We start from the raw sequence: 22714 nt of genomic DNA on the forward strand, positions 1-22714 counted from the left end.
GACCATCTTCCAATGGGATCACACGACTCAACGCCCATCAACACGTTAACGTTGTGGCCCTTGAGCACTCAGTGCTCATGGGTCGCACCACACCCATCACCCCCATCTTTGAACTCATTTTGATCCCAATTACACATCTATCAAGTTTCATGACGTAACTTGCACAGTTGTGATGCTATCTTGGTGACAAAATCTGTCCACAGACAGGCAGACAGGCAGACAGGCAGACAGGCAGACAGGCAGACAGGCAGACAGGCAGGCGCTTGGCAGAGTACTCAAAACCTTATCTGTGGTAGTTCCCACTACAGTAGGCGTCTCCAGGACCACATTATGCCATGATGACACACACAGAGACTCACAAGGTGAAAAACAATACCAGCCCCGCTGTCGTGGCTTGGAATTAATGATAAATTTCAAGATTATTTTCTCAATTAGCCACTTATTTGTTCCGTCTATAAAATGTCAGAAAAAAGAACCCGGAGTCAAAGGTGACACCTTCAAATATCTGGTTCTGTCCAACCAACAGTTCAAAACCCAGAAGAAACTCGGTTTTACTATCACATAAGACAAAGATAAGCATCAAATCTTCACACCTGAAAATGTGGAACTAGGGAATATTTGATATTTTTGTGTAAAAAATGACTTATAATCATTAATTAATTATCAAGATAGTTTCTGCTGAATTTTCCATTGCCCGTCTAATCGAATAATCGCTTCACTCTGCAGGTGAAGTTCTGAAATCTCCAACTCTGAAACTTCTGAAGCCACCCTTACAACAGAAGGGAATAGATCATGAATTTGGTGGTCAAACGCATCAAAAAAAAAAAAAGATCTTTAAAGAAAAAAATCAAAAGCAACATGTCTAACATGGGTTTTACAAAAATATCGCATTAACTGCTTAGGAATTACAGCCCTTTTTATACATAGTCCCTCCATTTTCAGAGGCTAAAAAGTAATTGGACTAACATAATTATAAGAATTATTTTTAATACTAAATAAAATACATACAGAGATTCACTGTCAGATTCTCAAAGTCTCCGTTGCCATGGGATGACGTTAACACACTCACCGAATATGTAGACGATGCCGACCGCCCCGCCCAGTCCCATGAGTCCCGCCAGCCGTAGCACCATCTTCTTAGCGTAGGCGGTGTTTTCCTTCTGCTTCTTGTCCTCTGCCTGTTCTCCCTCCCTCTCTCCCTCCTTTCCTTCAGGAGGAGGCTGGCCCTGGACAAAAAGAAAAAAACAAAAAACAAAACTGAATTTAAATCTCGGTTTATAATAACAGAGCATTCTGACATGTTGTGGGATCTTGGACTTAAAGCTCGAACTGATGGGTGAGTGTAAACTTATTACTGTGATGTCGGGTTCAGTCAATCAAACCAGTTAACTATTTCCCCCACTAAAAAAAAAAAAATCATCTCATCACTGCCAATAGGGCTGAAACTAAGGACTAGTTTAATTACTAATTAATCTCTCAGCAATTCTGAGATTAATCAATTTACCCTCTTCTCAATAGAATGTAAACATAGATAATATATCCATTCAAAAGTTCCCGAAGCCAAAAGTGATGTCTTGAATTTGTTTAGAAATACAGTCAAAAACCCCAGTGTTATAAAACCAAACATTGGCTTGTGACTAGAAAAATTTTTACTCACTGAAAATCAAATGATGAGGGAAGGAGTAACAGTAATCAAAAAAGTCACTTAATACATTTCTATTTCAAACTTTGAGAACACACACACGCACACAGTGAGGTGTAGACCAGTGTGAGCGTCGATGCAAGTTCAACAAACTCGAAACGCGTAGAACAACTCTTCCCCAGCGCATCGTGGTTTATTCACCAAACGTTTTCAGCAACTTCATCACAATGTCTGAGGGTGTTTCAGGTTTCTTCTTTATAAACAGTCCCGCAAACAGTTACGTTGCTTATACACCGAATGCTGTGAATGTGAGTGTGACGGCGTTGTTTGTCTCGATAACTCTACATTTATAGATAGACAGACGGGTAGACAGACAGGTAGACAGACAGCCATCCAGATTGGTGTAGATCGCCATAGATACTTAATGTACAAAAAAGCCATTATCATTTTATTTTTACAGTACAAATTGTATAGCTAATGTGATAGACATATTTAAAAGAGGAAAATAAATGATCATAAACACAAAGCATGCAACCAACTCTTCAAAATATTCTTCCACAAATACTCTGGTCTTAATCTGTCAGTGGGTACAAGGATGAATCGCCATTTTTCAATACGGAGCAGCATATCGTGTCCTCTTTCAACCTAATTTTTCAAAAAAACAACAGTATATGAAATTATTACGAAAATTTCTTCACGTTTATGGACAATCCTAATTTCAAAGTCAATCTGCTGTTGACACCCAACACACCCGTCCTTAACTACATTTCCTGTTGCACTCAGAAAAAGTCCTGTTCTCCGAGAACAAATATAATACAGTTAACTCTGCGAAAATGGCTTTTCTTCATTTAAACCTCGTGGGTGGGTAATGTGGGCAACGCTTTAACAAACTGCACAGTATCTGCGACGAGTTTGAACCATCATGGACTAAATATCTTCTGCCAGTCCACAAGTTATCAATTGTTTCACAGGTAATCTTGCTCATGATATCAAGTCTTTCCAAACCGGGCTCTTCAAATTAAAAGTCACATGTACTGTACGTGATGTCATTTTTGGTTCATTTTATTGTTGTTGTTATTATTATTATTATTGTGGAATATAAAGTCAGTGATGCTGTCACTTCCTTTTCCCTCCCCGGTGCCATTCAGCTTCGTCTTTAAAGGAGGGGAAACGAGACAGTAAATTTATCTTAAAATTTCAGTGACACGGCAGCACGTCAGTCGCTTGGACTGTGAGTAGCCTGCTGCAGATTTGGTTTTCCGGGGAAGGTTGAACTGAACGCGGGGAGGAGAGGGGAGGGGGCGGGTGTCTGTTCTGACCTTCAAACCAAACAAACCTTGCCTGTCCACAGTATTTATCTAACAGCTCCTACGGATAAAACGCGGAGGCACGTTTAGCTCGGTGTGGCTGCGTGGAGAGCGGATTCGCACAGCGAGCCGTGAGGCACAGGTTACGACGGCAGGCTTTAAGGGACTGATCTTATGCTAGCTGCCTGCCCGCTGCCGTAGCTGGCCAGAGTATGAAAACACTCACAAATGAATTAACGGACTATTTTGTTGGAAAGGGGGGAAACCAACTGGATTCAGGCAATGACTGTTAGACTAATGTGTCTCCTAGAGGTGTTAGAGAGAGACAGACAACCGGTCCCAGTAAAAACGCATGCTAACATTAGCCAGCTAATCTGTTAGCTAGGCTAATCTCAGGTTCATTCATTCAGCAGACTGCGGGGAACGGGCGGGGCAGTGCAGCAGGAATCTAACATTTCTCAAGGCGATATCTATCCAAACAAAACTAACACGAAACAAACGTCCAATTCTGTCTGTCAGCTAACTATTTAGATGTAAGCTTAGCCAGAGGTTGGAAATGTCATACAAGTGGCTCCGATTTCCGTTACACGGGCAGCTCCTGTGGGCGGGGTTTCACAGTCGAACCCAGACGCTGCATTATTTGCTCTCCCCGTCCACATCGGTATATGTTGATACAAAAACCGAGCGCACCTACCTGACTCTGCTGCTGCTGCTGCTGCTGGAGTCGCTCCTGGAGGATAGCCTGAGCCAGCCCGCCCGTCGTGCCGCCCGGCTTGTCCGTAGAGAGTGTCCGCACGATGTCCACCACGGCCGGTGAGGAGGCGCCCGCCGCGCCGCTCCTGAGCCTCAGGAGGCCCCGGCTCGCTCGCACACACATGGGGAACACAGACGTAGCCGACATCTTGGATAGTAGCACTAGCTGCCGGCGAACGCGTATGACGCGAGTCAAAAAGGACAAAGACGGTCGATTGGCTGGGGCTGGTTTGAGTGGCAGGCGGGAGGCGCAGTCAGAGCAGCGAGAGGCCACGTGTAGCAGGAGGAGGGCGGGACGTAGAGTTTTCGGCCCAATCAGAAGCCAGAGTGAGTCTGACCTTCGATTGCAACGCAAAACTGCCATGATGGTTGATGGCAAACCGCCCAAAATCTGGTCAGTTATGTCACCTTTGTTAGTTGTTAAAACAAAACCATCCTTATGCATCAAGACAACAACTTTAAATATTAATTCAGAGAAAATAAGTAAATAATACTGTGCTCTATAAGAATAAAATAACGCATTCCAAAAAACAACTGCATATGTTTAATATATTATAAGCATCAGTGTTATTGGCCAAGTACAGTGCAAGTATTTTGAATTGCAGCGACATTCAGATGACCTGGGCAATTACACAACTACAAGCCGTTCTGCAAAATGATGTGGCACTTTACCCAGTGTTACAGCCTGAACACCAATTCACATGTGAAAAAAAAATGTTTTTTTTCCAGGCAGACCTGTTCAGAACTGAATAAATGATACAGTAATTATAAATGTTTAAAATATTTTATATTTATTTTAAGAAATAATTATGAATTAATTCATATAATCTTCAGTATAAAAACAACAACACTCTCTTTCTCTGTTTTTACTGACAGGTGCATGTTCCAACATGAAAAGGCAGAGAAGTTAGGTTACACTTCACTGTGTGTTATTATCATTCAGCACGTGCTTGTTCTCATGGAATGACTTGGCTGCAAAAAGAAATCATCCTCTCTTTTCTTCATCAGGATTCAGCAGAAGAGATCGGACTGCGTTGGCCTCAGCTGCGTGTCCATGAGGAGCGACCGCCCCATGCGTCACCCTGTGGCTTTCAAAGATGCACAACACTCTACTAATAAAGAGTAAGGATTTGCAAATGATGATGAATACAGGCGAGCTGTCGTGTGCTGAGAGGCAGTGCTTCTAGTACCTGAGGTCTAGTCTGGTTTTTGCGGGTTGTTTCACATTAGTTTGCACATGCCTGACATCCAGAAGCGACAGCAGTTGCCTCTCTTATCTTTTTAAGACTACTGCGACGTAAACAACAAATTAGGTCATTTGTCAGTGCCGTCTAAAACAACCCATTGGAGCCCTTTCTGATCCGGTGCCCTATCAGCAGGACCCGACCCTATCACCAGACAAAAACATATATTTCGGTCCGTTCTGCTAAACCGAATGACAGCATGTTTGATGTTTAATGCCAACGTTTATGAAATTCTTTGTATTTACAATATCTGCACATGGCGGCTCAGGTGTGGTTAAACCTACTATAACCTTTTTTGCCACGAGCCGTAAACAACAACACTGACACGACATGTTGGTGAGCAGTTGCTCATTTGCAGATCCAACAGACATTTGGAGCCGTGTTTGCATCCACCAAACGGATGTAGGTCCAATATTCAGTCTCAGCTGTGTCTGTCCGCTTCTTAGCGCTAAACAGGTGGAATGAATGAGTCTTTTCACACACAAGAAGTAATGTGATCCGTTGTTAGTATAAAGATATTGATTATTAAAGTTAGTAAAATAAAGTGGATACAAGTTTCAAAGTTACCGTCTCTTTAGTAAGAAACTCTCTCTTTGTGGTACTCTCCCTCCATTTCAGCCCAACAAGAAACACCCTCCGGGGAAACACAAAGAAGGGCTTTTGTGCTAAAATGCAGTAACTTTGGAAGATATCCGCCCGATTTGACTAACTCGGACTGCTAAAGACTCATATTAATGTCAGATAAAATTTGGCATGTATTTGTAAACAGAGGGAGTACTCTGGGGTGCCCCCCCCCATCACTGAAATCACAGGGATCTCCTAATGGCCAGCATGAGCGGGAGGGGTCATTTTACACCAAGTAGTTTCATATATATATTTGCACATGACTGTTGTTTAAAAACAGACTGGAAAAGTTACGAACCTATCCTCGAATGTCTGGGTTAAGTGTCAGAAACTAAAACATTTCTTCCTGCACTGGAACTGAACATAAATTGTGTTGTGCAGGTTCATCCAATATGAATGTGATGTAACGTGATTCCCGGGTGTATTCATGTGCAGGACGACATTGCTGGTTTAGAGTGTTCTGACCAAACGACAGCCTCTCTCTTGAATGCCATCATCACTGATTAGTCCGCCCCGTGTTACCATTAGGATCCATCAGGAGAGACCAGAGTCCCCTGAACCTGGTACCTGTTCATCTTACATTTACTCCTGAAAAGGAGTGTTACACATGGTGCGCTTCAACACTTACACATCCAGAAAAGGTTTGTGAGATTGTGCCTGTTCATTTGCAGCAGCACTGTCCTCAGCGGTGGAATTTACCGAAGTGCATTCACTCGAGTGCTGTACTTACTGTAAGTACAATTTTCACGTGCTCGTACTTAACTTGAGCACTCCCTTGTTATCTCCCTTTATGCTCTTATTTCACCACATTTCAGCGGGACACGTTGAACTTTTTACTGCACTACATTAAACTGAAAGCTATAGTTACTTCTTACTTTGCTGTTTAAGATTTTAAGTACAACACATATAATCATCTAATAAAATGTCATTCCTTGATATAAAATAAATCACCCATCAGTATTGTAATGTCGGTAAACAATACTCCGTTTTTTGCTGCAAGGTATTGCTTTTGAATGCAGGCCTTTTACTTGAAATGGAGTATTTTTATACTGTTGTATTGCTACTTTTACTTAAGTAAAAGATGCTTTTTTCCACCACTGATTGTCCTTCACATACAGTCATTAATACTGTTTATCTAGAAGTTAATTTGTCTAGTATTTTTTTTTTAGATTATAGCCTACGTGAATGAAACTGAATGACATGGATATTTTTAGGGAATAAGTTTTTGTTTGGGAAAAGAAGAAATCCTGGTGTTATTCTTACTCCTACCACCAGATGGCAGTAAAGTAAAAAACCAAAAATCCAATCCTACATAATAGAGCAGGAGGTGTTTTTGGTCAGAGTGCTTTTCACTATTGGATCACTAATGTGTGTTTCTTATCTCTTTCTTATCAGTTTGTCTTACTTGGCTGTCCGCTCCTTTTCAACACTCCTGTTTTCATTGTCCACCTTTGATTTGCTCTGTTTTCAGAGATACATTAGGTTGTTTATATGGAAGTTGAATATGCACCGATTTTTCATTTTGAAATTTTGACTGCAGGGCTCAAGATGTCTCCAACTTCACTGAAGTTCATTGTCAGTGTGCAGTGTGTTCGCTGGAGGTTTCAAGTTTCTACATCACATTTGTTTAAGTTGCGTATTGGCCCCAAAGCAGTTGTGACTCTCAGTCATGAGATATAGAATTTGTCTTTGAGACACGATTTTTGTTTTCAAAATACAAGATGCAATCATGACAGTGTTACTTGCACTACTGTTCACCTCTTTCTACTACAGTAAAGCGTGACCACACTTTAACTAGCTGTACGTGAGTGTGTAAGCCACAACAACACATTATGCATCATGTTTTCTTTACAGAGACCTTCAGGACAGGTGTGAGGCTGCCAGTGTTCAGTCTGCCCAGGAGCCGCAAACAGACCTGGACTCCATATTTCGGGTATGTGAATGTTCAACAACACCTTTTACCTCTTGTTAAATCAACGAAAACCAACCACTCAGCTCTGACTCTCCATGCGACACTCTTTGGACCAGTGCGCGTTGTTATCAGCTCATGCGACGTTGCTTAGATGTTGCATAATTTGACTTTAGCGTCAAATTTGAAATATTTTTCAATTTCACCTTTGTGAAGAACGAGCTGAAGAGGGTCCGGAGGCTCCGAGTGTTCGGAGATGGAGAGGGAGGATGAGGCGGAGGGGGAGACAGAAGGGAAGAGAAGCAGCAGAGCAGCGTTTCTGAAGATCACACTGTACTTCATGAAGAGAATGACGCAGGGGGAGATGATCAATAATCTGCAGAACCGTAAGATGCTTTAACATGATGAAAAGGGATAACAGTGGGAAAACGAGAGAAGTGCATTTTATAAAACACCCCATTAATGTATTTGTGCAACAAGGTGTGTACATCTCTCTATCAAATAGTGAAAGGGAAAATCCAAATTCATGATAAAATAAAAACTTCCTTTTTAACCTATTGAACTCTCATTATTTGTAGGTTTATGGCATAAAATATTTTGGGTTCTTTATTCTGAGAAAATGTAAAAGAAAAAAGTTTTACAATCCAGTGACATGTGCTCTACAGTGTATTTGAAGTTAAAAAAAATCTTTAAATGCAGCAAATAATCCCTATTGATCTCAGATTATTTTGTTACATATGTTGTTCCCAAATGTCAAGAGGAACCTTCCATACTCGATTACTTTCGTCATCTGTGTTGTAACATTCACCCACTGATGTTGTTTATTTGTTCAATTAGAAACTCATCATAAACTCAAATCTGTTCTGAAGAGAACATCGCAGTTTTCTTTTGAGGGCGTTGCTAAAGCAGGTAATCCAACCCTTCTGAATCATTTCATTGACAGAATGCAAACACAATCATTACAAATCATAGGAGGAGCCACCAGCTAAACTTGTCTCTGCGAGTAGAGCTTGAGTTTAACAAGGTGGATCACTACTTTCCTTTTGTGTATCTGACAGGAGTGATCTGTAGAGGAGCAGAGATACTCCCGTCCTCGCAGCTGGGTCGGAATATAGGGTAGATCCTGGTCTTTGTTGGGGTGCCGGTTATAACCCTTAATGCTAATAAATTACTCAGAAACGGGACACTTGCTGTAAAAGCACATTGTGTAAAAGAGTAGACAAGAGTCCTAGTATCCACGTCGTAGAAAGAGACCAACCCTCCTTCATAATCCACAAACACCCCGACTTTCTGGGTCTTTTCAGACAAGGCCAGGATGACGGGAGGATTTGCGTTAGCCTGGCAACGTCCCCAGTATGAGCCCAATGTCCAGCATCCCTTTTCAGGGCTGAGAGACAACTCAACACCTTTCTTGCTTATGGACTCTCTTGCCACTCCAACTTCCCATCCTGTTTGCCCTTTAAGCGTGATTTCATAGTAGAACCTGCCGGAGGAAAACCCCTCATTTCCAAGGACAAAATGGAGGGTGTCAAACCTTGCGGGGACGTCGGGGATTGGCCTCTTTGTGCCTCCATACCACACTTCTTTCCTGTCCTCTGAGATGATGAGGGAGGGGTGTGCTGTGTCGGGGTCCAGTGTCACTTTTATTGAATATTGCTTCTGGATTGTCCCAAGCTCATCGTCAATCACATCCGTCAGTTCTTCAACTCGCTCCTCTTCATCTACCAGGTTGGCTTCTCTGATAATATCCTCCATGTGTTTGTTGAGCATCTCCTCAATCTTGGCCACCGTACTCCTCACAGACTCCACATGCAGGGGGCTTTGGGTTGTGGCTATAAAGCGGTGTTTTGAGTTTGAAGGGGAGGAGATGGATGGGAGGTCCTGGAGGAGTCTGAAGTCATCCTCAGTCTTTGAGAGCCCCTCCAGCTTAGTACTTATCTGACGGGTCTCAGCGATCTCTAGCCGCAGTTGTGTGACCAGAGCTTCAGCCTGCCGCTCTGCGGCTCTCTGCTTCTTTTCCAACAGCCCAATAAGCTTCAGCTTTTTGGTCTCAATCGAGGCCTCCAGAGCCGCAAAGGCCTCTGCAATTTCTGCCTTTGTTCTCTCCATTACCTGCCAACCTTGCTTCATTGAGTTTTGAATCATCTGAGACATGACCTGCTTCTCGCTCAGAGTGTGGTTGACTTTCATTTTCATACACTCCAGCTTAGTTTTCCTGTCCTTAAACTCCTCCTCTAAAGACACGGCTTCATGCATCGCATGATCATCCCTCAGGCACACCATGCAAACACAGCTCTGATCTTTGCTGCAGAAGAACTCTATCATCTTGTTGTGTTTCTTGCACATTCTGTCCTCGAGGTTACTCACGGGGTTGATCAGCTTGTGCCACTTTAAGGCCTGAACGGTATGATGTGGCTGCAGGTGAGCACTGCAGTAAGAGGCCAGACAAACCAGGCAGGATTTCAGAGCCTTACGCTTCATCCCATGACAGAAGTCACAGGGGACCTCCCCAGGCCGAGCAGGGGAACTACTGTCATCACCTGCAGCTCTTGTTGTATTGAAAAGCTCCAGCATGTCTCTGAATTCTGTGTTGACTCGCAGCTCGGGGGTTCTAGGGAAACTCTCCTTGCACAGTGGACAAAGGCTGACGTCTCTCTGGGCCCAGTAGCCCATGATGCAGGCCTTGCAGTAGTTGTGTCCGCAAGGAGTGGAAACGGGTTCAGTGAAAACATCCAGACAGATTGAACACTTAAATTGTTCTTCAGATAGGGAAATGTTCGCTGAGGCCATATCTGGAGGAGAAAATAAAGGTGAGAGGAGAGGGTAGAAGGATAAAATCAATACCACAAACTCAAGTTAAGGGTTAGACTAAACAAGTTACTCTTACGAGTGCAATCAATTGTGTATCTGCTGGGATTGTTAAAAACTCACTGAGCCTTTGAACTGCAGCGAGCTGATCTATCCACCATGAATTTCCTGGAAATGCTTCACATACCCAAACAACCTGATTTAATAACCTAGTACGGTTAATTTGGTGTCTCCTAAAAGCAGTTCGCCTGGCTCAAGCAATGTGGGTCCACCTCAGATAACCTCAGCTACTGCTAACAGGGTGCAAAAACAGCCATACTGGCAGCTATGTGACGGTATGGCTATGTGAGCTGAATGCTAACATCAGCATGCTAATGTGCTCGCAGTAACAATGCTAACATGCTGATTTCTATAATGTTTAGAATGTTCACCATCGTAGTTTAGTGGTTAGCATGCATTTGCTTATTAGCATTAAACAGGAAGTATAGCTAAGGCTGATGGCGGGGAATGTCATTAATTTTGTAGGAATTTTGTTATAGATAAAAGGATTGGTCAAATTAAAAAACTGACCTTGTAGTGGCACTAGACAAAAAGACAGAGGATTAAAAAAGCTATTACAGTTTATCCAGAGGGGGGCGTGAATGTGTTTATCAAATTTCATGGCAGTTCATGCAATTGTTAATATCACTCTAAACCTATAGGTTAACTATATAGGTAGGAATATCACCCAAGGCAGTAGGATTCATCCTGAGGGGAACATGAATGTCTGAACAGAATTTCATGACAATCAATCCAACAGTTGTTGAGATTTCTCACTAAAACTAAAAATGTCAACCTCATGGTAACGTTAAAGGAAAAGTAGGAGTATCGTCACAATCAGTGGGACACATCCTCTGGGGAACATGAGTGTCTTTAGAACATTTTATGGCAATAGATCTATTAGTTGTTGAGATATTTCAGTCGGGAAAGCGGTGGCCTTCCCGACCGTCAGACCGGCAGATCAACGTTACCACCCACAGAGCCGCGTCGCTAGCCTGGCTAAACATTAATCTTACTGTACGGTATCCTAATAGTCTACCCCACCACTTACGACCGAGCCCCCGCCTCAGTAATCTACCCCATTCAGCACTGTCTGAAAGTTGTCATGTCTACCTGGATGTGACAGGTATTGGAAAGCACGCACACAGACACACACACACACACACACACACACACACACACACACACACACACAATAAATTAACTTCAATGTGAAACAATATACGTGCTTTGTTGATAGGTAAATTATGTCAGTAGACATAATGAGGTAACCAGAATTGATTTATGGCAAACAACGTGCAACAACAGCATATTTACGATAAGCAGCGTCCCAGCTCTTTTCGTTTTTGTTGTGGGTTCACACCGAAAATCTCAACATTCAGTATATTCAAAGATGTGTACGACGTGCGTATACTATACTTGCATGATTTTTAATTGTGGTTCTCGACTATTGTTGTACAATGCAGTTCAAAAAGAAAATGGAGGAGCTACTCGCATCTGAAAGAAATGAAAGCAAATCTCAGTTGGTGGCTTTCGCTTTAGGTTGAGTTCTCGCCAAAAGACAGATGTCTTGCATGTCTTGCATGTTAGTACATAATGGAAATATATATACTTCCTTTTGTTCAGCGGCTGCAGAAAAATACTGTGACATTTAGTGGTTTATACTTTATGATACTGGTATTTTGTATGGTCAAACGTTGGAGTTAGATATGAGAAAGTTTAGCCTCTCCAGGCATATCTCTGCCTCCCACTGATTCCAGCTCAGCACAGAGATCTGACTGAGATCTGCACTGTCACACTCGGAGAGGCAAAGAGGAAAACATGAGCTGGACTTCAGTAAAAGCTGCTACCACGAAGGGCTTTGTTTTGAGCCTGTTTCATATGTCTGAATGATAAAAATGGACGCGGTAGAGCAGGGCTCGGGTTCTGAAGTTGCCTTCGACCGCAGGTAGTCCAGTTGGTCACCGATTGTAGGCGGATAATCACGGAAAGCCTATCAAAGAGTTTGAAAGTGGCAATTTTGGACAAAAATAATTTAAAAACAACAAATTATTCAGAAGTAAAACATTGGATTCTTCTTTTCCTTGAAGTCAGATATATGAAAGGTGGGGAGGGAGTATCTTTACACCCTGGTACTACTACTTCTAATTCTTCTTGCGTTTATCTCTGAGCTCTTACAGTGACTGGGCCTCTACTTTACAACCTTGGTTACACACCAGATGTGTCTCTCAAAAGTCTACTACACTACTGGTACTTAACGGTGACAATAAAATAACATTCACTTGAGTGGCACGAAGTGTCAGAGCAGGTAACAAAGTCAAAGCTCACCTCTTTAGGCGGTTGTTGGTTTTTCTCGTTGTAGAAAAGCAGGAAAAATCAGCTGCCGAGAGACGTCGTCTGCTGTCTCATTTCCTCATAGCAGAGTGGACACGCCTCCTCCTCAGCCAGCCTCTGTGTGTGTGTGTGTGTGTGTGTGTGTGTGTGTGTGTGTGTGTGTGTGTGTGTGTGTGTGTGTGTGTGTGTGTGTGTGTGTGTGTGTGTGTGTGTGTGTGTGTGTGTGTGTGTGTGTGTGCGTGTGTGTCTGTCTGTGTTTACGTCTGTACTTTCATCTTTGTGAGGACCAGCTTCAGTTGTAGACCCTGACTAAGGACATTTTAGGAAATTGAGGACAGTTTTGGAAAGTAGGGACATTTTTGGAAAGTAGGGACATTCTTGGAGGACACTTTGGAAGGTTAGATTACTTAAATCAAGGATATTCTTTGAAGTTCGGGACATTTTAGGAATGTGAGGACACTTGGGAAAAGTAGGGACATTTTTGGAAAGTGTGGAGAGGTTTGGACATTTAAGATATTTAGGAAAGTGAGGACCTTTGTGGAAACTGGAGACATTTTTGGGAAGGAGGGACATTCTGGGACACCCTGGACATTTCTGGATAGTAGGGAGTTATTCAGACAGTGAAGACATTTTAGAAAAGTAGGGAGATTTTTTTGAAAATAAGGACTTTTTGGAAAGTGTTGACATTTTGAGAAAGTCTGGACTTTTTTTCGAAAGTAAAGACCTTCTGGAAATCATGGACATTTTTTTGGAACCAAATTTATATGAATCAGGTTGGACAAAATATTAGGAACACGTCTCAGTGTAACCCAGTACGGTTCAACAGCAGCACAAACTACAGCCTCCAAAATGACCATTCAAAAAACACGTGTGTCCTATTGTCCTATACTGCGACGCTATTGAATGTGTGCTCCAGTATTTTCTGATCAGGTACCTAACAAATAGGGTCTATCATTATTATTATTATTATTATTATTACTACTATTATTATTATTATTATTATTAATATCATCATCATTATCATCATCATTGTTGTTGTTGTTGTTGTGGTTGATGACGTCAACAATGATGATAATGATAATAGTAATAATAATCATCATCATCATCATCATCATAACAACAATAATAATAACAAAGTCATGTCCCTCGGCAGTGACATGGAAACGAGATGATGATGACTGGTAGAATACTGAACTATAACCCGATAACAGGCGCGTGTTGAACGGGCTCCGCACCCGCTGAATTAAAGGAGAGAGGGAGCGCGGCGGGGGGAGCGAGCGACGTCGTGAGGGAGAGGGGCAGAGAGCGGGAGGAGGTGGGGCAGAGCATCAGTGTTGTTGCTGCCGAGGATCCGGTCGCTGCGGGCAGAGAGGAGAGCGGATCGCCACCGAACCACCAGCGGCTTGTTCTCAGGTAAGAGCCCTTCGGCCCGTGTCCTCGAGATACTGGCCCCGTCGGTCGGCATCGCTCCGTCGTGCGTCGTGTGGCTCCTCCGCGTCCGCGCTCCGTGAAGATGGAGATGCTGAGGCCGAGAGATGGAGAGCGAGAGAGGGGGGGGTGCTGCTCTCAACAAAGCCTCCGGGATAAACCTGCTCTCCGTCCCTCCCGTGCACCGACGGCCGGAGCGAGCCGCTCGAGCACCAGTCTGGGTCTGTGTTTAATACCGGGGTGAATTTAAGGTTCGTGCCTCCACGTCTCCGGTGTTTTTCCGCCTGCGTGTGTTTTCATTGTTTGTCAGCGGGGCGTTTTTCCCCATCCTGCCGTTCACTACGCACATTGGCACAAACCGCCGACCGAGGCGGTCGCGGTCTAAATCGAGTCTTTCCTGCTGTTTGGGTTGATAAACGTTACCGTGGGGTTGAGCTGACACTGTGCGGGACTCGCTGCCCGGTTGGACCGTCCTTTTTTTTTTTTTTTTTTGAGGCGCTGTGTTGTGTCTCCGGTTTGGTTCGTTGTAAAATGGAGGCTTGATGCAGGAGGAGGAGGAGGAGGAGGAGGACGCCGCTGCCATGGCCTCCTCCGCCTCTCGCAACCTGCTGGTGGGCTGCGCATCACATCCCCAATCTACAGGTAGAACCCATAAAAGATCCAGTTGCAGGCTCTGACTGTGCGGGTGTTGAAAGCGAACTTGTTGGTCGTGACGCTGGTTTTCCTCCCGACCGGTATTCCCACAGGGACCCAGTGTATGATAGATGCTCCCCCACTACCTCGGTAATAAGAGGACCGTTGTACCGACTCAATACAAGGTCATAATAAACGCTCAGGCCTGATTATACGGACATTGACGTCCTGCTCCGTTACTGCTCGGATCAACAGCGTCTGTGATTCTCATGAACACATTTTACAGATGATAATGACAATCAGCATTTGGCATTTTAATACTTCCCCATTCTCTATATCTATCTATCTATCTATCTATCTATCATCTATCTATCGATCTATCATCTATCTATCATCTATCTATGTACTTGTCTATCTATCTATCTATCGATCTACCTGTCTATCTATCGATCTACCTGTCTGTCTCTCTGTCCATCTATCATCTATCCATGTATCCATCTATCTATCTATCATCTATCTATCATCTATCTCTCATCTATCTATGTACTTGTCTATCTATCTATCTATCGATCTACCTGTCTGTCTATCTGTCTATCTATCGATCTACCTGTCTGTCTATCTGTCTATCCATCGATCTGTCTACCTGTCTCTCTGTCCATCTATCATCTATCTATCATCTATCCATGTATCCATCCATCTATCTATCATCTATCTATCATCTATCTATCGATCTGTCTACTTGTCTACCTGTCGATGTATCTGTCTATTGCGTCTGATACCATTAAAAAAAAAAAAAAGAAAACATTTATTTAGAGAAACATTCATAGGGCAGGTAGAGATTTAATAGAAATCCTATATTAATTGAATAGAAATGTAACAGTGATGCCCTGTTATTACGATGCTTGTTTGTCTTTTCTTCCAAGTCAAAATCTTTGCGGCAAATTGCACTTAACAGGTCGTTTCGTTTCGCCGTCTGCAAATATGTCGCTCAATCTCGACGGCCCCGCTGGCATCAGAAATCTCTGCCGTCTTTATTTCTCTGTCGCGAATCAGTTTCATTTACCGACAGCGTGACGTTGCATCAAAGCTCAGCGACGCCTGTGACCTGAGGACCGAGGACCACACCGAGACGCCCCGGGTCTGAATCCAGCGGGGGGCCACCCCTGCCCCCCGCCTCTCTGTCTGCATACTTCCCTGTTTCCCATTTCTGTGCGTCCGTGCCGACTCACGCGGCCATGTTGCGTAACCTTTATCGTGGCCCCGTCCAGACAGCGGTTGCCGTTCTGTTCAGGCTGGAATCATCCGGCCGAGACCGTAGATTACATAAGGCACAGTACAGACACAGAGACGGATAATTACTTTGACCAAGTTTTCGAACCGAGGGTTTATCGTACAGTAAGAGGACGCGTGCGTTATCGCGTGATCGCTACGCTGCTGTTTTGCGATCTGCGCCCAACAGGTTTTATTTTTTTTGCGATCACAAAATAGCATTTTAGTCCACAGAGCATGTTCACAACATCCGGACCTCAGATGAAATTTAAATGAAATAGAATAAAATTTAAACGGAAAAATGAATGTTACGGCTTCATTTGTGTGTCGTTGTTAAGTCAAATTTCATCTTGATGGACGGTGTTTTGTTCCGATCCGAATCCTGTCCGTGGGCTGTCTGATGCAACTGATAGCAATGCTTAGTTTAGCATGTAGCTGCTGCTGCAGGCAGACAGACAACATCTGACACGGCTCAGACTGTAGAGACGTCTCCTGTGCCTCGTATTAGATGATCTGTGTGTGTGTGTGTGTGTGCTCGCTCTCGGATCCGATGGCTTTGGACCACGTGTGAACTGTCGGCCCACTGCCCCCAACGTTTAGGTTCCTACCGGCTGATTCTGCAGCGCACGGTTTACGTGGGCTCAGCACCAGAGCAGGAGGAAGCTCGGCTGGATCCAGACCCCTGAATCGCTGCCGACCGTCTCTAAACTCGTTAAGTGAGATTCAGATATCACCGGTGCCGCGGTCATGGACGTCTGGTTCCCTGCTCGGAAAAGGTCGGGGTGGTGTAATGCTGTTGACTTCGAAGGTGGAGACCGGAGTTTGTGTCTCATCGCTGACCGAAAATGAATTTTCCTTCTTTATGCTACACCCAGGATCTCTCTTACCTTAATCACATTAGATGTGCCGATTCAGTGATACGTTGATGTGTCAGACCGAAATACACAATGAAACATCAGAAATGAGTGTATTGGACTCAGTCAGGCTTTTTAAACGATCATCAGTAAACAGATCAGAAGGATATATTAAAGAAAAAGTCGCCTTTAAGGGAAGGTTTTATCCTCAGGATTAAAAGTGGATGTAGTAGAGTCTGAATGACCCTGACAACAGCAGAAGCCGAAGGATCGGACGGAGAGTTTTCTTATAATTTATCGGCCGTTACACGACATCAGACGAATCTTTCGCCCGAGGAAGCATGTAAGGATATAAATTAATCGTTACATCCTCTGCTTTCCTTCCTCCCTCCCTTCCTTCCTCGCTTCCTCGGGGGTCTGATAATAAAGGAGGAGATGGATGCTTCGGTGATGGAGGGAGTGGCCGCTGGATGGATCTCAGTGTCTTGTCCATTTGCTAGAGTGGACAGTAGATTTAATCCAGTCAGGCCCGTCGACAGCTAATGATGAACAGGGAGCGTTCGCATTGGTCTTTTTATCAGTACGATGCGGTGGGTCAATTAGCTCGCGTTCTCCTCCTTTTCCCTCTCTCTCTCTCACACACACACACACTCACACACACACTCACGCACCCCTGAGCTAAAAATAGCACTAGTCTGGTGATACAGAGCAGAAACACTGACCACCAAGAGACAGGAAGGCTGATCTGACCAACAGAGAAGCAAAAGATGAGCAGTTAGTGCTGTTTTTAAGTCTTTAAACTGTGGGCTGAGGCCCAGGGGTCCAAGGGGTCCGGGGAGGCCCTCAAACCCTCTTTTACTACTCATCCTCTAATATTCAGTACCTCCGTACCGTGTCATTTACTTTTGTACTGTAATATCCATGGATGTGATGGGGCGGGAGGTTTTAGAGAATCTCTCTTCTTCTCCGGCCTGAACAAAACGCTCAAGTTCAGGTACATGTTTCTACCAGCAACAGCACTTTTCAGTTATAGTTAAAGTTATTTTAGGACTCAGGACCCATAGTTGAATATTTTGTGTCCATGCGAGGCCTGTGTTTGTCATGGTTCTTGGATTTTACCAGGTCAGGAGTTAAGACTGGATTGTTTTTATTTTTCTCTCAAGTCCCTAACCGGGGCAATAAAATCAATAAATGTTATTTATTTTAAAAATCCAGGTACTTTTCTTGAAAATCTCTAAAATGGATAACGGTAAACTTTTACTGTATAACGTCAGGGTGGGACAGAAGGTCGATTCATCAAACCCGACCTGTGATGCATTATATGCAAGCAGCACGAATGTTTTGACGCCACTAATACCCACCCACTCAGCCACAACATTAAAACCAGTTCACGGCTTTATGTTGCGGCTGAATGGTGTAAAATCCCTGTTTACACATGTGATTGAGTCGGGAAAAATGTTTTGCTGTTTAATAAAAAAAAAAGATTTGAAGTCATTCACAGTGTCCTGCCTCCTCTCTGACAGGCCCAGCTGCAGCATCCCACATCATGACTAAAGAGGAGAACCTGGAGGTGCAGGAGAAGGAGAGGCACGACCGGGAGGAGCAGGAGGAGGGGAGGGTCCAGAGAGAGGAGGAGGAGGCTCTGACCGAAGAGGAGGAGGAGGAGGACGAAGACGTGGAGGAAGAGGAGGAATACGAGCTAGAGGAGAGGGAGGGCGAGGAGAAGGCAGAGGCGGAAGATGAGGAGGATGACGAGCAGGAGGAGGAGCGGGAGGAAACAGGGGAGAGGGAGGAAGAGGAGGATCCGCCAGTAGGTCAGGAGCCTGAGGCCGAGCCGGAGACGGAGCCGCTGTCGGTGTCCGAGTACCAGAGTCCAGTTAATGAGCCGCGCCGCCGAGCCATGGTGCACCCCTCCGCCCAGGCACCGCTGCCCAAAGATTATGGTACGCCATACCGCCTTAAACACACGCTGCCGTAGCACCTTTACCATGCACGGCCATACCGCCTTAAACACACGCTGCCGTAGCACCTTTACCACGCACGGCCATACCGCCTTAAACACACGCTGCCGTAGCACCTTTACCACGCACGGCCATACCGCCTTAAACACACGCTGCCGTAGCACCTTTACCACGCACGGCCATACCGCCTTAAACACACGCTGCCGTAGCACCTTTACCACGCACGGCCATACCGCCTTAAACACACGCTGCCGTAGCACCTTTACCACGCACGGCCATACCACCTTAAACACAGGCTGCCGTAACACCTTTACCACGCACGGCCATACCGCCTTAAACACACGCTGCCGTAGCACCTTTACCACGCACGGCCATACCGCCTTAAACACACGCTGCCGTAGCACCTTTACCACGCACGGCCATACCGCCTTAAACACATACTGTCATACCCCTGAGCCAAGTCACTGCTATCGAGAGACTACAGTATGTCATACCACCTCAAATTCACAAACACTATGGTTATACTTATCCCCCCAGGCCTTGCTGCCCGAGGACTGTGGTACATCATACCACCTTAAATACATAGTACTGGTACATACTCACACCCCTAACCAAAGACTAGAGTATACCGTGCCACTTTAACATCAGGCTGATGCACCAGGTCAAAATACAGAGTGTTTTCCTGTTGTAATCTTTACGAGTTTCGATTCCGTCGACAGTTGGTGTCTTGTCTGCAACATTCACTCTGTTCACATCCAGTAGTTGTCATTCTACACAGGAGGTTTTTATTGTTACCGGTGAACTCGTCCCAAGAATTACACCTTTGTGTCAAACTTTTAGAAAGGCAAAGGGCGTATTAACATTTTCAGATAGCTGAAAGTGACAAGCAACATATCTTCTTTAAATTATTTGAAACAATTTGAATTTATTTGCTGTTGATTAGTATTGGCAAGGGGGGTCTGATGTCTGATCAGAAGGTGGTAGGATAATTAGTCAAAATAATTCAGTTCAATAATAATAATTTTTTTTGTGAAAATGTCAGTAGAGAGAATTGTCCAGGGTTTTGACAAGGGCATTGCATATAATGGATAAAAGGAGAGATAAATAGACCGAGGCCACTGCAGAGTCCTGCCCCTAATTACCGTAAAAGAACAACAACAAAAGACAAAGCACAGCAAGTAAACCTCAGCAGAATCTCCATGTCGTTGCAGAGGCTGCTCACGGCTACGAAACTGGCTTAAAACACACACAGATCGTGCATGCAGTGGTGAGAGTAGAGAAACTGTAGAGTAATAGACCAGAGTGGATTGTCAGCGCGTACAGTCATTATTTCCTGACGGCTTTGATTGATCAGTGGGTTTCAAACGCCGTGGATTGACTGCAGTATGGACGACAGGCTCATTGGTATTCATCAGACAAACTCAGAGCTGGCCCAGGCGATTATACACACTGTGTGTGTGTGTGTGTGTGTGTGTGTGTGTGTGTGTGTGTGTGTGTGTGTGTGTTTACTGGCCATCTCAATTATCCAGCAGTGAATACAGAGAGTGGGCCTGCTCAGCAGCCCGACAGAGAATTTTCCTGCTTTCTCTAAATCTGAAACTGAGAGCTAAATTTTAGCAGCCACTTACCTATTGCTATTAGTTATATTCCTGCTGATCATTGTCCGGATCATACAGTTACTGTCTGGATCGATTTTCTTCCTTTCGGGCAGCCGTCGGTTTCATTCACAGTAACATTAACTCACTTGACAGATGCTTTTGTCCAAAGTGATGTGTAGATGAGATAGAATCCGACCAACGACAGATCAATGAGAAGCCATTGACAATAAGCGTTTCTCTTGAAAAGAGAGGGGAGTCCATGCACGGGGATCCAACACTTCTGTCTTTGTCGTGTTATTCTTGAACCCTCGTCCTGTGAGATGGCATTCAACCAAAGGAGAACTGTGGTTAAGATGCCCAATGAAGATCGGAGTTGATTTTCTTTTGCAGTTTCACTTTCAATCGCCAGTGTGGTGGCGTGGAAGTTGGGGACAGTGCCTCTGGATTGGCAGACCAGGGTGGGGGTTCCCATTTTTAAAAATAGAGGGCGTGCTCCACCAGTCAGGGTGGCATGTTGCTCAGCATTCCTAGGAAAGCTTATGACAGAGTGATGGAAAAGAAGACCGATTGTTGAGCCTCAGATTTCCGTAGGGAACAATGTGGATACTGTCTTAAGCCATGGAGCAGTGGACCAGCGGATGCTGGAGGGATCATAGGAGTTTGCCAATCCAGTTTAAATGTGCTTTGGGAACTGGAGATGGCCTCTGACCGTGTCTCCTGGAGGATCTTGTCAGAGGTACTGCAGGAATATGGGGTATAAGGTTAATAACCACGAGCCACGTGGTCACATTCTAGCTTAAAGTCAAGTGCATTCTTAGCGGGCACTGGGCTCCAGCAGAGTCGAACCTTGCCAGATATTTTGTTCTGTGATCTCCACAGACACATTCAGTTGTGCAAAGTATCCAGTATGGTGGCCTCAAGATTGCATCTCTGCTTTTTGCAGATGATGTGGTTCTGTTGGCCTCCTTAGACTGGGACCTCCAGTGTGCACTGGGACAGTTTGCAGAAGAGCGTCTTGAGCCTCTAAACCTCTAAGTCCTTTGCCCCAAGCAAAGAAATTCAGGTACAGTGGGGTCTTGTTTAAAGGCGAGTGGAAGATCAAGCATGAGATCGACAGGAAGACTGCTGCGTGGTCAGCAGTGATGCCAACGTCGTACTGTACTAGTTATGGTGAAGAAGAGGCAGCTGAGGCTGGAGGTGAATTACTTGATTTAACAGTCAATTTATGCTCCAACCTTCACCTATGGTCATGAGCTCTGGATAATGGCAGACAGAATAAGATTTCAGATCAAATTAGCTGAAAATAGTTTCCTCTCCAGGGTCACGTAAGGAAATCAAACAGTAGAGGTGCACCAGGCTGCCATTCATTTAGAATGGAACCATCAAATAGTAGCCTAGCACCCCCCACTGCATTTCAAGACTCAAAAGTCTCACCTGAAGAGGTTGAGGGATGTTCAACTTTGTGCAGATTTTCCTCCCATGTGCAGGAGTGAAACCTGGTGACGACAACTGCGCTTTGTGATTCTTTCAGGAAACGTAGCTGTTTTCCACTCGATCTTAATTCTGTTAAAGCACTTGAAACAAATGAAAAGCGGCTTCCCCGGTCATTATGACACAACTTTAATGAGCTACCGGGACTTGTAATCGATGCGGGGAAGCACATCGCTTGGGAAATGACCTACTTTGTGGTGTGCCACTATAGAGGCAACGGGAGAAAACCTGTCCAACCCGAGCAGAGTATGTAAATGAATGCTTGACGCTAAATTTGCACACAAGCTTCAGGCTAGTTAAAGGCAAGAGAGAGCCTGCTACTTTGAGTCTGTATATGTGAACAGGGTTATAGAGACTGCTGTGCTTTAAGTAGCGAGGAGTTAGTTGAGGTTGCTCAGCATTTGATCGGGACTTCAGTAGTTTTCTGGGTAAGTCCAACGGGGAGGAGACCCTCGGGTCGACTCAGAACACGTCTGAGGGATAAAATATTCCATCTGGCCCGGGAACACCTCAGGATCCTGGGAGATGTATCCAGGAATGAGGCTTCATGGGCTGATGTACGCTGCTTAGTTGGCTGCCGCTGCGACAAACAACTGCAAAAAATGGATAAATGGATTTCTGGTATCTATTTCAGTAGTTGGGTAAACAAGTCCAGAACTATGTGCATGTCCAGAGAACACTAGTGGGAACTCTAAATGCTTGTCATATGTTTCTCTTGAACTGACCCTTCAATGCTGTACCATGGGGCAGAAGTAAAAACTCAAGCCAATAAACCAGTCAAGTTAATTAATATCCTACCCCTCCGATCCGATCAAACTGC

The 22714-nt window shown here is 44.4% G+C and overlaps 3 protein-coding genes across 11 annotated transcripts in view; 1 reads left to right on the forward strand and 2 right to left on the reverse strand.

Annotated features, from left to right (window-relative positions):
• Positions 1-3870, reverse strand: part of timm50 (translocase of inner mitochondrial membrane 50 homolog (S. cerevisiae)) — a 44891-nt gene extending 41021 nt beyond the window's left edge. The window contains exons 1-2 of the mRNA XM_040131609.1: positions 3644-3870; positions 1070-1226 (exon numbers count right to left, since the gene is read on the reverse strand). Of these exons, the coding sequence (XP_039987543.1) occupies positions 1070-1226; positions 3644-3850 (364 nt within the window). The 5' untranslated portion in view covers positions 3851-3870. The remainder of the gene's footprint in view (positions 1-1069; positions 1227-3643) is intronic.
• clip3 (CAP-GLY domain containing linker protein 3) overlaps positions 3671-22714 on the forward strand; it is a 31545-nt gene continuing 12501 nt past the window's right edge. For 2 of the 9 annotated variants that reach the window (XM_040131598.1, XM_040131601.1), the window contains exons 1-5: positions 3671-3762; positions 4711-4824; positions 7425-7503; positions 7696-7865; positions 18368-18787. In XM_040131598.1, the coding sequence (XP_039987532.1) occupies positions 7736-7865; positions 18368-18787 (550 nt within the window). In that variant the 5' untranslated portion in view covers positions 3671-3762; positions 4711-4824; positions 7425-7503; positions 7696-7735. Of the gene's footprint in view, positions 3763-3902; positions 4097-4710; positions 4825-7424; positions 7504-7695; positions 7866-13985; positions 14074-14620; positions 14731-15957; positions 16181-17754; positions 17839-18367; positions 18788-22714 lie in introns of those variants that run through there. The other 7 variants (XM_040131599.1, XM_040131603.1, XM_040131602.1 and 4 more) reach the window with 7 other exon arrangements.
• Positions 7960-12745, reverse strand: LOC120792429 (E3 ubiquitin-protein ligase TRIM7-like). Its single transcript, XM_040131608.1, has 2 exons — positions 12655-12745; positions 7960-10271 (listed from the first exon to the last, which is right to left on the reverse strand). Exon 2 carries the CDS (start codon positions 10267-10269, stop codon positions 8512-8514), a length of 1758 nt encoding a protein of 585 aa, XP_039987542.1. The 5' UTR covers positions 10270-10271; positions 12655-12745; the 3' UTR covers positions 7960-8511.

Source organism: Xiphias gladius, chromosome 7, assembly GCF_016859285.1.
Source record: "Xiphias gladius isolate SHS-SW01 ecotype Sanya breed wild chromosome 7, ASM1685928v1, whole genome shotgun sequence".
In the NCBI taxonomy this organism is placed as follows: Eukaryota; Metazoa; Chordata; class Actinopteri; order Istiophoriformes; family Xiphiidae; genus Xiphias; species Xiphias gladius.

What these genes read in the sequence shown, in the direction of transcription:
- LOC120792429 (XM_040131608.1), bottom strand. Translation starts at nt 10,269, where the DNA reads ATGGCCTCAGCGAACATTTCCCTATCTGAAGAACAATTTAAGTGTTCA.